Source organism: Rattus norvegicus, chromosome 2 (genome assembly GCF_036323735.1).
Source record: "Rattus norvegicus strain BN/NHsdMcwi chromosome 2, GRCr8, whole genome shotgun sequence".
Lineage (NCBI taxonomy): Eukaryota > Metazoa > Chordata > Mammalia > Rodentia > Muridae > Rattus > Rattus norvegicus.
The window spans coordinates 170,559,017-170,575,143 of NC_086020.1; the positions used below are offsets into that span (position 1 = coordinate 170,559,017).

Sequence of the window (16,127 nt, forward strand, 5' to 3'; positions counted from 1 at the left end):
CATTTAATTCTTCTTGGGCAATTGTATCCCCTTCATCTCTTTTTGATGTGTTATTGTTCTACCTAGCACTTTAAATACTATATTGAATAAATATCAGGATAGTGTTCATCCTTGATTTCTCCCAGATTTTAGTGGGATAGCTTCAAGTATCTCTCCATTAAATTTGATATTGGCTGTTGGTTTGCAGTAAATTGCTTTTATTATATTTAGGTTTGAGCCTCGAATTCCTGATCTCTCCAATACTTTTAACATGAAGGGGTGTTGTATTTGGTAAAATGCTTTTTTTCTGCATCCAAGGAGATGATAATGTGATTTTTTTCTTTGGGTTTGTTTATATGGTTAATGAATTTCCGTATATTGACCCAACCTTGCATCCCTGTAATGAAGACTACTTGATCATGGTGAATGATGGTTTTGATGTGTTCTTGGATTTGGTTTTCGAGAATTTTATTGAGTATTTTTGCATCCATATTCATAAGCAAGTTTGGTCTGAAGTTCTCTTTTATGGTAGGGTCCTTGTATGGTTTAGGTATCAGAGTAATTAGGCTTCCTAGAATGAATTATGTAGTGTTCCTTCTGTTTCTATTTTATGGAATGGTTTGAGGAATATTGGTATCAGTTCTTTGAAGGTCTGGTAGAATTCTGAACTAAATCCATCTGGCCCTGGACTTTTTTTTAGTTGGTAGGTTTTTAATGACTTCTTCTATTTCCTTATGGGATATAGGTCTGTTTAGAGCGTTTACTTGCTCTTGGTTTAACTTTGGTATATGGTATCTGTCTAGAAAACTATCCATTTCATCTAGATTTTCCAGTTTTGTTGAGTATAGACTTTTGTAGTAGCATCTGATGATTTCTTTTTTTTTTTTTTTTTTTTGAATTTTCTGTTTCTGGTGTTATGTCTCCCTTTTCAGTTCTGATTTTGTAAATTTGGATACTGCCTCTGGGTCCTTTAGTTAGTTTGGCTAGGAGTTTATCTATCTTCTTGATTCTCTCAAGGAACCAGGTTTTGGTTTTGCTTGTTTCTATTTGGTTGATTTCAGCCCTGAGTTTTACTTCCTGCCTTCTACTCCTCTTAGGTGAATTTCCTTCTTTTTGTTCTATAGCTCTCAGGTGTGCTGTTAAGTTGCCAGTTTCTTTACCAGTGCACTTAGTGCTATGAATTTTCCTCTTAGCACTGGTTTCATTGTTCCCCATTGATTTGGGTATGAGGTATCAACGTTTTCATTAAATTCCAGGAAGTCTTTAATTTCTTTCTTTATTTCATCCTTGACCAAATCATCATTGAGTAGAGAGTTGTTCAGTTTCCACGTGTATGTGGGTTTTCTGTTGCTGTTATTGAAGAGCAGCTTTAGGCAATTGTAGTCTTATAGGGTGCATGGAATTATTTCAGTCTTCTTGTATCAGTTGAGGGTTGTTTTGTGACCAATTATATTTTGAAGAAGGTACCATGAGGTGCTGAAAAGAAGGTGTATTCTTTTGTTTTAGGGTGAAATGTTCTGTAGATATCTGTTAAATCCATTTGGTTCATAACCTCTATTAGTCTCACTGTGTCTCTGTTTAGTTTCTGTTTAAATGACCTGTCCATTGGTAAGAGTGGGGTGTTGAAGTCTCCCACTATTATTGTGTGGGGTTCAATATGTGTTTTGAGCTTTACTAAAGTTTCTTTTGTGAAGGTGGAAGCCTTTGCATTTGGGGTATAGATGTTCAGAATTGAGACTTTCTCTTGGTGGATTTTCCCTTTGATGAATATGAAGTGTTCTTCCTTTTCTCCTTTCTGAAAATTAATGTATTACCAGGGATACCAGAGGTGGGGTTTGAAACTCATGAGAGTGGCCAATCCAAGGCTTCTATTTTTTATTCTCTTAAGATTTATTTTAAGTGTGTGTGTGTGTGTGTGTGTGTGTGTGTGTGTGTGTCTTCCTGTATGCGCACCACATGCATGCCTGATGCCAAATGAGGTACAAAAAGGATGTCACATCTCCCGGAGCTGGAATTATTGGCAGTTGTGAGCTTTCATGTGAATGCTGAGGAGAGAACCAGGTCCTGTGCAAGGCCAGCAGGTGCTGAGACATCGCTGCAGACCTGGCCTTCTAATTTTTGACTAGATACTTAACATTATTGTTACCCTTTTGTCCTCAAACAACCCTTTCCCCCATCCTTAGAATTGTGAAACCAGTAATGCCACCTGCAACTGAGTAGGAAAGGGTTATTTTGTTCTTCACCAAGAAATAAACTTGGAATCTCCTTAGAACATAGCGGGTTGGAAGATTATAGACATAGGGTCAGAGGAAAGGGAAGAGTCATCTAAAAAGGGGACAGGGGACTTAATGTCTTACTGGGAATGAAGAGATTTTGTGGAAATTTGTTCAATGGGTTCTTTGCTAGCTGTGTTAACAGTGCAGTGTGTTGTTTCTATGTAAATGAGGTTGTAATGAAGGTAGATGTTGAGGAGTGGGGACTCTGGCAGCATTTTTAGATCTAATGGGTCAGATGACAGGCTGACATGAAGAGAGACTTGCAGCCTACAAGCTTCTGTCCTGAAAGATAACAAAGACTAGGGCAGGCAGAAACCCAAGTGAGCCACCTAATCGGTACTCAGAGCAACTACACTCTTTAACACCCTCCCTCCCTGGCATTCAAGAGGCAGAAAATGCTGGGCCCTGCTCTTGTTGGTGTTTTAAACCTGTCTTCAAGTTATTCTTCCTCATTAGACCCAAAAACTGTAGAACTAAGATTCTAAGATTTTGTGTGATTGGCTGAGTGTTTTAAAGCTTGCCATGGAATCCCCCCACCCCACCGCCCAGCACAACTTAGACCCCATTAACAGCAAATACAGCTCCAGGGTCCTCTGGTAGCATTAAACGTCTGGTTGCATATAAACAGTTGTAGGGTGGTTCAGTTTTTCAGATGGATGAAGGATTTGTTGTTTAGTCCCTCATAATTAAGGTAGGCTTAAAGATGTGGGTAAGAAAGATCATATCAGTCCACAGGAAGATTCACATAAACTTTTCATTTTGACTATATAAAGCTACATTTAATAATAGTAAAATAGCTTAGGCAATATTCTTCAGGCTACTGAGTTCAAAAAGTATTTGCTGTCTAACCTTAGTTAAAATTGAAAGACAAGAAAATGATATGTAGAACTGCTTTTATTCAAAATACATGTGTATAAACTTAGTTTAACTAAAAAAAGTCTAAGTTTATTGAAACCCCAGATAGATTATATAAAATAAAAATTCTGTTCAGATGCTTCTCATCCATAACAAAAGACTTTGCCATTACAGTAACTCCGTGTTCCTGAAAAACAGCTTTTAGTCTTGGACATGAACAATATGAAATAGCAAACAGAAAAGTAAGAAATACATTGTGACAAAAATTAAAACAACCAATCCAAACTTCCTTACATGTCCTTAGGAAGGAGCATGCCTAGCAAATTGACTATCAGGAGTGTATACACACTTGACAAGTTAATTTATGTTACAGTAATCAACTCTTTCTTAGGAAAAGCAAGGATGCATGATATTCCCTAACAATCCATCACAGTTGTTCACCAATCAAATCTAAGTGGTCCAAGTTGCTTGGCACTTCTTTGACACTGCTTTCTACACTTGCAAGTGCAGACCCTTATTTGAACTTGGGTGATCACTGAGCCATCTCACCATTTACACTGGTGATTCTCTACCTGTGGGTCAGGACCCTTTTGAGCATCTAACAAGTCTTTCACAGGGGTCACTTATTATATATCCTGCATATCAGATATTTGCATTATGATTAGTAGCAAGATTATAGTAGCAAGATTACAGTTGTGAAGTAGCAATGAAGATAATTATATGGTTGGAGCTCACCACGACATGAAGAACTGCACTAGGGAGACTGAGAAGACTGATCTAGACCTTAAATCTAACAAAGACCTTAGCTAAACCTCTCCAGTCTCTCTATCCCACCTCAACCCCATCCATCCTTCTGCTTTATTCTTGGAAGTTACCTTTCTATGCTCGTTCTCCACTGCCTATCCATAAAGTCCAAACATCTTGATCTACAGAAGACTTAGGCCACCTCAGCACTGCTTTGTGTTTCTGCATGTCTAGTCACCACTCTTCCTCTGCAGCCCCTAAACCACTTGCATTTGTCTGACATCGAAGACCTCACAGCTATTCATGGTGTGTGTTCTAGGCAATTTGCATGTATTCCCCATGCCGTTCCCATGTGTGGAATGTCCCATCCAAAACCTGTCTGATCATTTAAGTCTCAGTATCCCCTGCCTGATTTTGGGTTCTGCAGCTAAAATTGGTCTCTTCTTTCTGTGTGCCTTCAGTTAGCTCTATTCAGCTGTCAATCACTGAAACTCCAGTGCAACTATGTCTGTTAGGCCCTGTATCTCAGTCCACATCTCATATATCATCCATTCCCTATACAACCTACTCCCTGACTCTGGCATTAAGTCATCTTAAACCCAGGAGGCCCTCTGTCCTTCATCTATGCAAAGAACAAATCAAAAGATATAATACACCATGACTTAGCTATCACTGTCAAGACAGAATAGAAATAATATAATATCGTGAACTTGGATCATAAATATGAGCTTTGACTGATAAAGTCTAGAGAAATTCATTACCTGCCACCATGGGTTAGGAAAGCAATGATTGGCCTAAGTTTTTTTTTCCCCATAACCAACATGTTTATTTCTACCTTGTTAACCAACGAATCAAATGGAAAGAACAAAAGAGACTTTCGTATCTACAAGTTCAGCAATTCTGGTGTTGTGTAACATTTAACAAATAGAACCTTTCTTCTTTTCCTTGCTTCCCAAGGACAGTAGAATGATGTCAATGTAACAAAGTTACCTCACAGTTTGTCAGCTTCCTGGTTGTTATTGCCTCCGTCACGTAAAATGCCTGACTCCTGAGGCAGAAATTACTTGTTCTTTTCTCTGTATTTTCCACCACACTATATACATGCTGTTATAGCTAGCTAGAAAGTAATTTTAGGCCAGGAGTGGTGAGCACACCTTTAGTTCCAGCACTTGGAAAACAGAGGCACACAACTCTCTGTGAGTGAATTCATTCTAAGTAAATTTACTTTACTGAGTGACACCCTGTCTCAAAAAAAAAAAAAAAAGGAAAACTAATACCAGAGCATGAAGTTGCAGCACTTCAATGCTTAGCATGGAGTGAGCATCCATTGAATGATGAATGAGTCTTGGTCTAATAATATGAAGAGAGTCAAGATTATTTATGTTAACTCTAACCCCAAGAATTCTCATAGTATATAAGGAGGAACCACTATCTGTGAACACAGATTTAATTTCAAACTATTTTCTACTACCTACAATACTGATGTCTGTGGGAGGTGGGTTATAATGAAGTCACATAAACAACTCCCATGGTGAAAAGAAAAAGGCAGTAACACAGTGGCTGTCCACATTCACAGATACTTCAGGTAATTTAAGTGGTTGAATCAGGCCCAAAGAACACCTGTATTATTTGATTTTTTCCATTCAGTGTTTTACTGATATAAAACACTTAAGCAGTTAAACATTTAATTTGAATATTAAACAAATTTTAATTAATTATCATTATACTCCAACTAAATTTGTTGTAGGAAAATACTAGGTCATAAGACCTCAGCTAAACTAAAATCTGTACTTTCGTTTGTTCTAGCCCGATCACTGACTAAAAAAAAAATCCTCTTTTCTGACAGAAGAGTCACTGTTCTGTGGTTCTTCTGTTGTTTTGAGACTGGGTCTCATGTAGCCAAAACTAGTCTTGAACTACCTATGCAGTGCAAGCTGGTCTTGAAGCCCTTTGGGCAGTGCAAACAAATCTTAAACCCCCTGTGTAAGCAGCCTTGCCTTGAACTCCCAATCTTCCTTCCTCTACATTCCAAGGGTTGGGATTACATGCTTGGCTATTCTGTGATTCAATTTTTTTTAAGTTTTATTTTGTGTGTGTGTGTGTGTGTGTGTGTGTGTGTGTGTGTGTGTGTGTGTGTGTGTGTTTTGCCTGCATGCATGTTTGTCTACCATGTATGTTATGCACATGAAGGCCAGAAGAGGGTGTTGAATCTTTTTAAATTGGAGTTACAGAAGGCTGTGATCTACCAGGAGCTGCTGGCAACTAAATCCTGGTCCTCTTCAAGAGTAGCAATAGCTCTAAGTGCTGAGTCATCTCTTCAGTGCCTGTTTTGTACCTTTTAACAGTTACCAGACAACAGACAGTATTGTCTTCCAGCCCACACAGGCTTGGAGCTCTCTACCTGCTGCTCCAACCTTCTAAGGACAACAGATATTCCATGTACCACCTTTGATAACAGTTCAGTACCTGAAATGTAACTCCAACCTGTGTCATTTTAGTGACAGTCTTGAAGGTGTGCTTTTTAACAAGATAGGTCTCCCCTCTGATCTAGTAGAGTGAGTGAACACACCTGCAATGCTTGGCATTAGTGACTTTCTCAGAATAATTATTTTTTGGCTCTATTCATTTAAGCTTTATATACTGCTGTGACATACCTCTCTTATGGTCATAAATTATACTTAAAGTGGAAAATTAACTGTAAAACATGTAACTTGTATTTTAAAAAAGGATATTAGTAAATTTAGCTTTAAAACTATCCAGTGACAGAGAGAGAGAGAGAGAGAGAGAGAGAGAGAGAGAGAGAGAGAGAGAGATTCAAGGGACAGGAAAAGACACTGGATTTGGTTTTATATTCATTTTTGTAGATCCTCATTAATAAATGACACTAGTATAATAAAGCAACCAGAAGTACAGTTTACCTATCAATATGTGAGTGCAGGTATTGGTGTATTCATTTGGCACATGTGTATATCTAATACCAGAATTATTTTAATAATTCTGTTCACCTTTTTGAAAGTAGCCATACAGTCATATGGAAAGAAAAGAAGAAAACAAAATCTCAGGCTATTCAAAGGTAAATATAAATAGCTACTGTGGCTGTTCCTACACTCCTATGCTTTCTGACCAGTCACTTCAGTAAGCTCTTTCAACACTGATCTTGAAATAATGAAATAATGAAAATAGTATTCTTGACATACTTAAGATTATATTATTATACAAAGAAAGGCAAAAGGGAATGTGAGCTTTAGTTTCCTTTCAGCTAATTTTCAAACATATATTCATCTAAATGAGGGAAATTGTTCACTTTAATATCGGTCATTACATAAGAATACATTACAATAAAGTTAGTGATCTCAGCTGATAAGCCTAACAACAGAATGATTACAGGAGGAAAGAATAACCTGAATTATCTCCTGTGGCTTTCACCTCAGGTGCCATTCCTCTGGGGCCGCTGACCTCTGACAGACTGACAAGCTTCCAGGGCTCCTGGTGTTCTGCAGCCTGAGAAGATGCAGAAAGGCTCTGTTCGGCTTACATGGTAAGCACTTTGCATGATTCTCGATCACTTTTTATCTAGAACGTGTTGTGGGCCACATTTTATCGACAATGCTTATAATGTTTTGTGCTCTGTAAATATAAACATATTTTCACACATTCCCATGGGGGTTGGAAGCTAGCCAGACATCATCCACAAGCAGAACGGGATGCAGACTGCAGGAAGGGTCATATATGATGCCAGGCCTGTGTAGATAATAGACACTAATCCCAAGACAGCTGAAGCAAGACAACTTCTCTGATCACGAATGAGTATCTTCACAGTCTCGTGAAACTGGAAAACAAGAGTTAAGACTATTATGAACCATGGCTAATAAGAACCGCATATACCACAGACCGAGTGGTCTTCCCCATTGCTCTGTGTCCACCAGGAAAATGCATAAAAGGGACTCATGAAGTAATAGTAGAATGTTATAGAAAACTATAGAAACGAACCTCATCAAAGTTACTCAGCATTAAAGATGAAAAACAACATTAAATTAATTAATACTAATTCACATGTTCTAACTTAACCTAAAAAGGAAATTTCTAGACTCAAGCTTTTAAAAACAACAGAAATTAGGCAATTATTCTACTTTACTACTCTAAAATTTGATGATACCAATCATATTTTATATAAATTTTTATATAAAGTCTAAAGACACAGTCACACTAGGTTGGCATATCCTCTCCCTCATCAGTTATGTGACATATAATTGGCTCCTGGAAATAAAGACCTTAAATATGTTTCCCACCTGTAGTGGATGCATTCAACTGTGTCACTTTTTCATATAAGATCAATCTTCTTTGGAAATGGTGTCCTGTGTTTAGGTGTGCTGACTGTTGTATAACATTAAATAAAGCATGTAACTGGTCTAGGCTTTCTTCTTCCTTGGAATACCAGATTAGCCCTGGAGATAAACTAAATCTTTAAGAAAAGAATCATGTTCTTCTAGGTAGTGCATAAATATATTATACTTATTATTATCACTGCTATAGTTCTTAACAGTTACCTTTGTCATTGTTAGAATTTAACAACTGTCATTTTCATGTGAGATTTGCTATTCATACAGGACTCAAGATCCTTGTCTAGAATATTGCAATGTATATGAGATGAGGTCTGACTTTGTTGCTCAACTTGACTCCAGGGCTTAATGGGAAGATTTCTAACGTCTTTACTTTCTAAGATTGATTTTTATTATTTTTAAGTATGCATGTGTGTATCTGTGTATGTAGGGTTCTAGCAAGGTCCTCAACATTGCATACGTTAGATGTGGTTAGGTAGAAATAGGAGGATCAGTAGTTCAAGATTGTCCTCAGCTGATTGGGAGTCTGAGGTCAGCCTTAGCTACATGAAGAACCTGTTTTGTTGTTTTGTCTTGTTTTGTTTAAGTAGAGAGTAGACAATGTATAATAGGTGCCAAGGCAATAGGAAGCCCTGTTGGAGGAAGATGTCACTGAGGGTGGGCTTTGAGGTTTCCAAAGCCCAAGCCAGGCCCAGTGGCTAATACTAGATTAACCTCTGGAACTATAAGCAACCCCAATTAGGTGATTTCCTTTGTAAGAGTTGCTGTGGTCACCGTATCTCTTCCCAGCACTGGAACACTGACCAAGACACTAACTAAACTCAGCAAGTCACATACACAAAAAGTGTAGGAGGGTAATTTGTAAAGTAGAAATGGATCAGCTGGGTGAGGAAGGGAATTTTAGTAAGAGGAGTATGTGATCAAAATACATTATAGAAGTATACAAAATTGTCAATACTTTAAAAAAACTTTGAGTATTCTCTCAAAGATGTAAAGGCTCTTGTTTAGTGATTTTTTAAACTTATTTATTATAGAGGTTGTGGGAGGGGCAATACCATTACCATAGCACTTGTGTGAATTCAAGAGGCCAGCTTTTCCCTGGGTTCGATCCCCAGCTCCAAAAAAAAAGAACCAAAAAAAAAAAGAGGCCAGCTTTTGGAAGTTGGTTCCTTTCGTCCTTCCACTGTGGGATTCAGAGATTAAACTGCAGTCAGATTTGAGCAGTAATCACCTGTACCCACTGACTCTTCTCACTGGCCTGCTTGTATGCACTGTTAATAGCAAGAAATTTTCACCTGAGGGAAGTGTTGAAGAAATTTTTTATAAAATTTTATTTAAAAAAAGAGATGGCTTTACCATGCTGAAGTAAGATACAATAGCTGTGAAAGACTTCAAAAATCAGACCCAGAAATAAATAATAGATCATGTTTCTAAAATTGTAAAAGCATGGAGCTGGAGAGATGGCTAGCCTTACAATATGTGCTGTCTTTACAGAGTTCTCTGCATCATCCCAGCACTGAGTGGATACCTTACAACCACCCCAGGGTGCAGAGTCTCTGGCCTCCAGCAGCACCTGCACTTGTATACATACACATTTAATTAAAGCAAAAATCCTTTTAAAAATTTCAAAGTAGAAATCATGTAGAACTAACACTTCCTTTACTAAAAAAAAGTTCTTAGAATTAGAACATTTGGGTGAGAATTTGTTTCCCCTGAGGAAATCTAGTCTTCTAGACTGGGGCTAAATTGTTTGTTAGGCCACTCAAAGGGAAACAAGGAAACACAGAAACTCAGTTTCACTAGAGACTATGAAGCTTCATTAATTAAAACACTTCACTAATCTGAAACATAGCATTTCCCCACATTAGAAACCACCCAATTAGTTCTTTATATGATTACTATTTTATTGCTTATAAAAAGCACTTATACCTTTTTTTGCTGTTGAGATACGTAATGCGATGCTACATGTATACTATGAAAGGGCAACTCTCAAATTGGATAGGAAAACTATTTTTCCTTACAGGAATAATTGGCTTGGTCCTTAACTAAACCCTATGTGTTTCTTTTTGGATACCTTGGAGCCAGTGTTTGTGAATATGATAACATTGCCCTCTAAATAGGCCTGGGCTAGAGGGGAGATTCTGAATCATTGCATAATATCCTAATCATATTTTAATTTACCATAGAAAATGATCCCTAGAATAAGTTATTTCTGGTTCAATTTTAAAAATCTGTCAGAAATTTATTATGCCTACATATAAAAGCCCAGTGCTGTGTCAAAAAATTACTCAAGGCATAAATCAGAAAAATCTAGGTTGTAGATTGTGATGACATATTAATTTGGGTCCAAAACAGCATCTAAACATACAAAATGACACAAAAACATACTGTGAGACTGACCAGAATTCCATTAAGAGCAAATGCTAATTAATGCCCCCTTAATTATTGTCAAAGCTGAAAAGCATTGCTGTGCATGATTAAAACATAAACCGTCTTTTGTGAGTTCATAGTGTATTCTTTTCTTAGGATTTGTAGCTTATTTAACAATCATTTCCTACTACTTGGGTCCTCCCACCCCAAAGTAGTCATAAAATTTACCTTCCAGTAAAACGAATTGTTTTAATCTCTGGGGAACTTAAAATACAACCCACCTTTGGAACTAATGGCTAGGAGACGCTTAACAATGAATAAGAACATGATATGGGGATAAAAGTCACTTAGCAAAAGTTATACGACAAGGAGAAATCTCCCCCAGTCAAACACAGAAATAAAGGGTGTCTACCTATTGTCTCCTAGCAGGAATTTTGAGCCTATTACGTAAAGGGAAATCACTTTGTGCAAATAGAAACAGAGACAAGTGGATACCTTCCTGCCAGTTACACTTCGTGGGAAAAGTTCCAAGTCCTTCAGTCCCTTGCTCCTGATCATTTGAACTATCTGCGTGTGCAGACCAAGATGACTAGTACAGCAGTCAGACAGCACTTTGGAATCTCTGGAAGTGGTCTGTGTGGCCACACCCTTTTTATTGCACATTTTGAAATAGCCTTCCTGCAAGGCAACCTGCCCTTTGTTTACCAGATCTCCCCTAGAAACGCCAGAGCTTTCCTTACTTAATCTACAACTCCTAAGAATGGTTTGGTGGAGGAGATATCCAAAAAGCTCCCAGATCCAAACCCCAGCTCCTGCAAGTCTCTCCTACCTTCTCAGCCTGCGGACTGATAGGAGAGCCGTATCTGCAGTAGGTCACAAAGTGTTCGCAGTTGTTCCACAGTAGGCTGTAGGGGGTCAGCCCCAACTGCTGCTCTGCTCTGCGTGCCACCTCCTCATTGAGCAAGGACTTCTTCTTGAGAGTCTCGTCTAGGTGATTGACGAGGATGTCCGCTCCATAGGCAAAGTCCTCTACTGTGTCCACACGGATGCTGGCCACCTTGCAAATGACTCCTGGGAGGAGACGCTTGTTGGAGACCACCTTCTGAGTGCGTTCCTTGTCACTGGTCAGGGCCAACAGGATGTCAGGCATTAGATGGGCGACACGGTTGTCCCCCAGGTAGATCCCATAGTGGGTAAAATGGGTCCGTGACACTTCCAACACGTCACCCCGGAGAAAAGAGTTGATTTCATAGGGATGTTTCTTCCCTGTGCCTCCTCCCGGGGCGCACACGCTAAAGATCTTGAAGTTGGAAATAAGGAGCAGCTTCTCCAGAAGGAGGGACGCAGCCTCCAGCATTGAGTTCTTCATCCTTTAAAGACCAGAGTTTCTCGCTGGCCGCAACTGGTCTGTGCAAGGTGAGCTTTCCGGATCGCCGCGCTGCAGCGCTGCTCACCTGCCGACGGCACTGCCGGGACAGTACGGGGCCAGGAGAGCAAAAGACTAGAGGAGAAGCCAAGGACCACCCGGTGCAGGAGATCAAAGAGAGGATGTAGTGTTGGTCAGCCGCGGGAACAGAGGCACCCCCGCTAGAGGAGCTGGAGAGGTAGCGCGCCTGGGGTGGGCGGTGCTTCGAGTGCGCTCTCCGCAGCCGCTCTTATAGAGGTGCAGAGGGCGGGCCGAATGCGGTCACAGGCCGGAGAACACGGATTGGGCGCGGGCGTTCTGCACCCTGACTTCTTCTAGAGGGCTCTGCTTCACTAGGAGACCTTTAGCCAGTGAAGGAGAGGAGATGTCAGAGGCGTGGCCATGTGAAAGGTCTTGCACCTGCCACCTATCTTGGCGGTGAGAGGTGCCCTCCGTAAAATTTCTGGGTGAGACCAGTCCTAGCCGTGGCCCTCAGCTTACTTAAGAATTTTCTTTGATTCTCCAAAGTGCCTGCGCCTTGAATGCCTGCAGATCCTACTTAAATTGATATTTGTCGTTTAATCCAAGCGACCAAGTGCTCTCAGATAGCACGTGGAGATGTGGAATTGCTCACTGTGCATCCAGTGCCCCAGCGTGGAGGATCCGAACCCAACAGTCTGGACGCTCCAAGGCTCCAGCGCCTGTTGAGCGCGCGCCTTCCAACGGTCATCAAGAAACACCAACGCCCTCCAGCAAACCAGGAGTCATGCCAAGTTTCTTTGATGACCGGGTCCCAGCTTCGCGGCACACATCCTGTTTTTGATAAAGCACTGCCGCCTAGAGACACTAAGGAAAGTGAACGCTGCAGTACTGCGGTGCTTGCAGCAGAACCCAGGCACGGTCAAAGATGATGGGGGAGCTGTCTAGGGAGGAGGCTGCTGGGGCTCCACTGGGTTGGGCTCTGGTTTCCCAGACCCTCCTGAAATTCTGTGCTAATGCTTTATGTAAATGATTAAATTCCCAGGACAAAGCCATAAGGGTAAGCCAGCCCAAAGCCACAAAACTAAGAATGCTTAAGTTCCAAGCTAAGACAGAGATCTTCATCTGCCATGAAGTGACCTGGACCAGGCTGAGGCCTGAGGCCAACCCCTACAGAGTACTGGGCCCTACCTGTCTGCTAGAAGCGATCTGTCCCTGTCGCTGTACTTTTCTTCATTTGTTCACTTCACAGATGATTGTAAATCTCACTGCAGCGCACAGGCCCATGCGCACATACACACACACACACACACACACACACACACACACACACACACACAGACACACACACACACACACACACTTCCCACTGCCTCAAACGAATTGGAAGAGGAAGTAGGAATGATCTTCCATCAATCTACCCCAACCATCTTTTCCCTTACAGCCTACCTGCTCTGTGCCATGCACTGTGCCCTTCCTGGAGGTTCAACAAAATCAATCTGCACTTCCTTCCCACACCATCTGTCACTGTCTTTTTCTACTTGTCTTAAGGCCAGTGGGTCGCTTTTGATAACGTTTTTACCAATAGTGAGAAAGGACTGGGAGAGGTACTACGGATTAGTAGGAAGCTACCTGAGTTCTATCTGAAGAGCCATGGTAGGAGAGAGCCACTTACAGAAGGTTGTCCTGAGCTCCACATGGGTGCTGTGGCACTCACAGACACACAGAGTAATGAAGGCTTGGATTATTCCAAGGAATTTTGCATAAAAGAAATCCGCTCGAGTGGAAGTTTTAATTATTTCGTTTAAGAGAATTCTGTGCTGATAAATGAACAGTTAAAGGATGAGATGGGCAGAAAGCACAGGACAATGAAAACAGCTTAAGTGCTTGGCATGGTGATGCAGTCTTTAATCCTAGTGCTCTGGAGGCAGAGCCAGGCAGATCTCTGTGGGTTGGAAGCCAGCCACTGTGAAACCCAGGTCAACCAGGGCCACACGATGAGGCCCTTTCTCAGAGATAGGAGAAAAGAAAAGCAGTGTGACGTGTGGGTAGGAAGCAGTGGGTTTGAAACTACAGACAGTTAGAACCGGGGCGAAGGGCAGGCAGGCTGCGCTCATCTCTCGGGAATAGAGAAAGGACAGTGTACGGAAGGCCTGTGGGTGGGGAGAATCTCAAACTAGAGGTGTAGCCCATTGGAGCACATGTGTAAGGATCTAGATTGTCCCCAGTACTGAGAAAAACAAAAAATAACCACCCCCATCTTGTCCTGTAGCTTCTGAAGAAGCTACCAAACCAGCTAAATGGTGTCATCCACGAGGGTACAGAGGCCCAGTGTCTGCTGCCAGAGAATTCATGGAAAGTGATGATGACAGACGGTGACAGCAGGCCATTTTCTTATGTCACCATGTTAACAGAAAAGTGAGAGCCCCACCCCACCCCCACGTCATTGTCTTCAGAGCCCTTGCTGTGCCTCCTCCACATCTGCTAGAAGGGCCTTTATTTCCCTCCTTGTTGGTTGACAGTTCACTCTTACTGAGACAAGTCCTTAGGATTAAATGAGTTCAGTGGCGAGGTGCTGGTGGAAGAATCATATTAATGACAAAAATTTGGGAGAACTGGACTCCAAGTAATTCATCAAAATATATTTATTTTCTTAGAGACAGGGTCGCACCTGTAGCCCTGCCCTTGAAGCCACAGAGATCTGCTTGCTTCTGACTCGCAAATGCTAGGATTAAAGGCATATGCCACTATGACCAGCAAAATTTTATTATATAAAATCCTTATAATGCTCTATTCTGCTACTTTGCTATAGGATAAAATATAATTAAAATAGATTTAAATGTATCACTTAAACCTATGTAATATTAAATTCCAAGCAGCTAATTCATAAATCACCTTGAGGACAAGAAAAACTAACTACAAATTCTGCCAACTGAAAGGACTATTTAAGTCTTTACCTTCAAGAAAGCCCACACGAAGCCTCATGATGGACATTAGATGTAAATATAAACATGCATCTTTTATTGAAAATTAATTTTTCATATAATACATTCTGATTTCAGTTTCCCCTCCCCCAACTCCCACAAACTCCTTCCCAGTTACTCTCCTACTAAGATGCACACCCTGCTGTCTTCCTTAGAAAACAAACAAATATCTAAATAATAATAATAGATCAGATATGATAAAAACAAATTGGAATGGGACAAAACAGAAGAAAAAAATCCAAATAAAAAGCACAAGACACATATATAATGTAGAGATAAGCACATTCCTACATACAGGAATCCCATAAAAACACAAAGTGTGGAATATTTATTCAAAGACCTGTAAAGTTTTAAGATATATTGTCACAAAACATGATTATGAGATAAAGTACCTCCAAAAATGACATTGGGTTGTGTTGGTGCCCACTCCAGGGTACAGGCATTGTTAACTTGAATTCTTTCACCATCCCTTAGTTAATTGTCTAAGTGTGAGTCAACCTGAACTGATTTCCCAAAGAACCAATTCTTTGTTCTATTGATACTTTGTACATGTTGTTTCCATTTTATTGATTTCAACCCTGAGTTTGGTCATTTATTGCCATCTTCTCCTTTCAGGTGCTATTTCTTTTTATTCTAGAGCTTTCGGTCCTATTAAGTTACTAATAGGAATTTGGTTTGTTTGTTTTTGTTCTGTTTTTTTTTTATGTAAGTACTTAGTGCCTTTGACCTGAGTTTCTTATGCTTCCTTTATTCCTATTATTCTTATTCTTTTTTAGAGTTCAGATTTTCTCTGATTGAAATATCCATTTCTTGTATCTTACCTCCATTGCTTAAGGGTTTCTCTTCCTTCCCGGGTGTTCTGTCATTGCAGCTTGCTTGCCTCTAAGGATCTGGTTTCACTTCCTACATTTTTCATTTCCTATTTCCCATCAGTTTTGGTTTTCTTCATTGATTCTTTTTTCACTGATAGGTCTTGAACATTTTTTATTTCATTCTACTCTCTGTGTTTCATAAATAGATTTATCCATATTATCTTTAAAATCTTATAGCATATTTATTATAGCTATTTTGGAATACCTGTCTGGGGCTTTGGCCAAATTGCATTTCTCAAGGTCTACTGTAGTAGGATTGCTTTGCTCTAATAGAGATATAGTGTCCTGGCTGTTATTGACTGTGACTCTATACAAGGCCCAGG

The 16,127-nt window shown here is 40.1% G+C and overlaps 1 protein-coding gene and 1 long non-coding RNA gene across 17 annotated transcripts in view; one reads left to right on the forward strand and one right to left on the reverse strand.

The window, feature by feature from the left end:
• Positions 1-16,127, forward strand: part of LOC102555909 (uncharacterized) — a 110,656-nt gene that overhangs the window by 18,928 nt on the left and 75,601 nt on the right. For 14 of the 16 annotated variants that reach the window (XR_010064330.1, XR_010064335.1, XR_010064336.1 and 11 more), the window contains exon 3: positions 7,286-7,392. This is a non-coding gene — a long non-coding RNA (uncharacterized LOC102555909). Of the gene's footprint in view, positions 1-7,285; positions 15,182-16,127 lie in introns of those variants that run through there. The other 2 variants (XR_010064339.1, XR_010064326.1) reach the window with 1 other exon arrangement.
• Lrat (lecithin retinol acyltransferase) lies at positions 3,132-12,196 on the reverse strand. Its single transcript, NM_022280.3, is given in 2 exon segments — positions 3,132-7,683; positions 11,394-12,196. Coding segments are annotated over 2 exon segments (696 nt in total). The 5' UTR covers positions 11,934-12,196; the 3' UTR covers positions 3,132-7,527.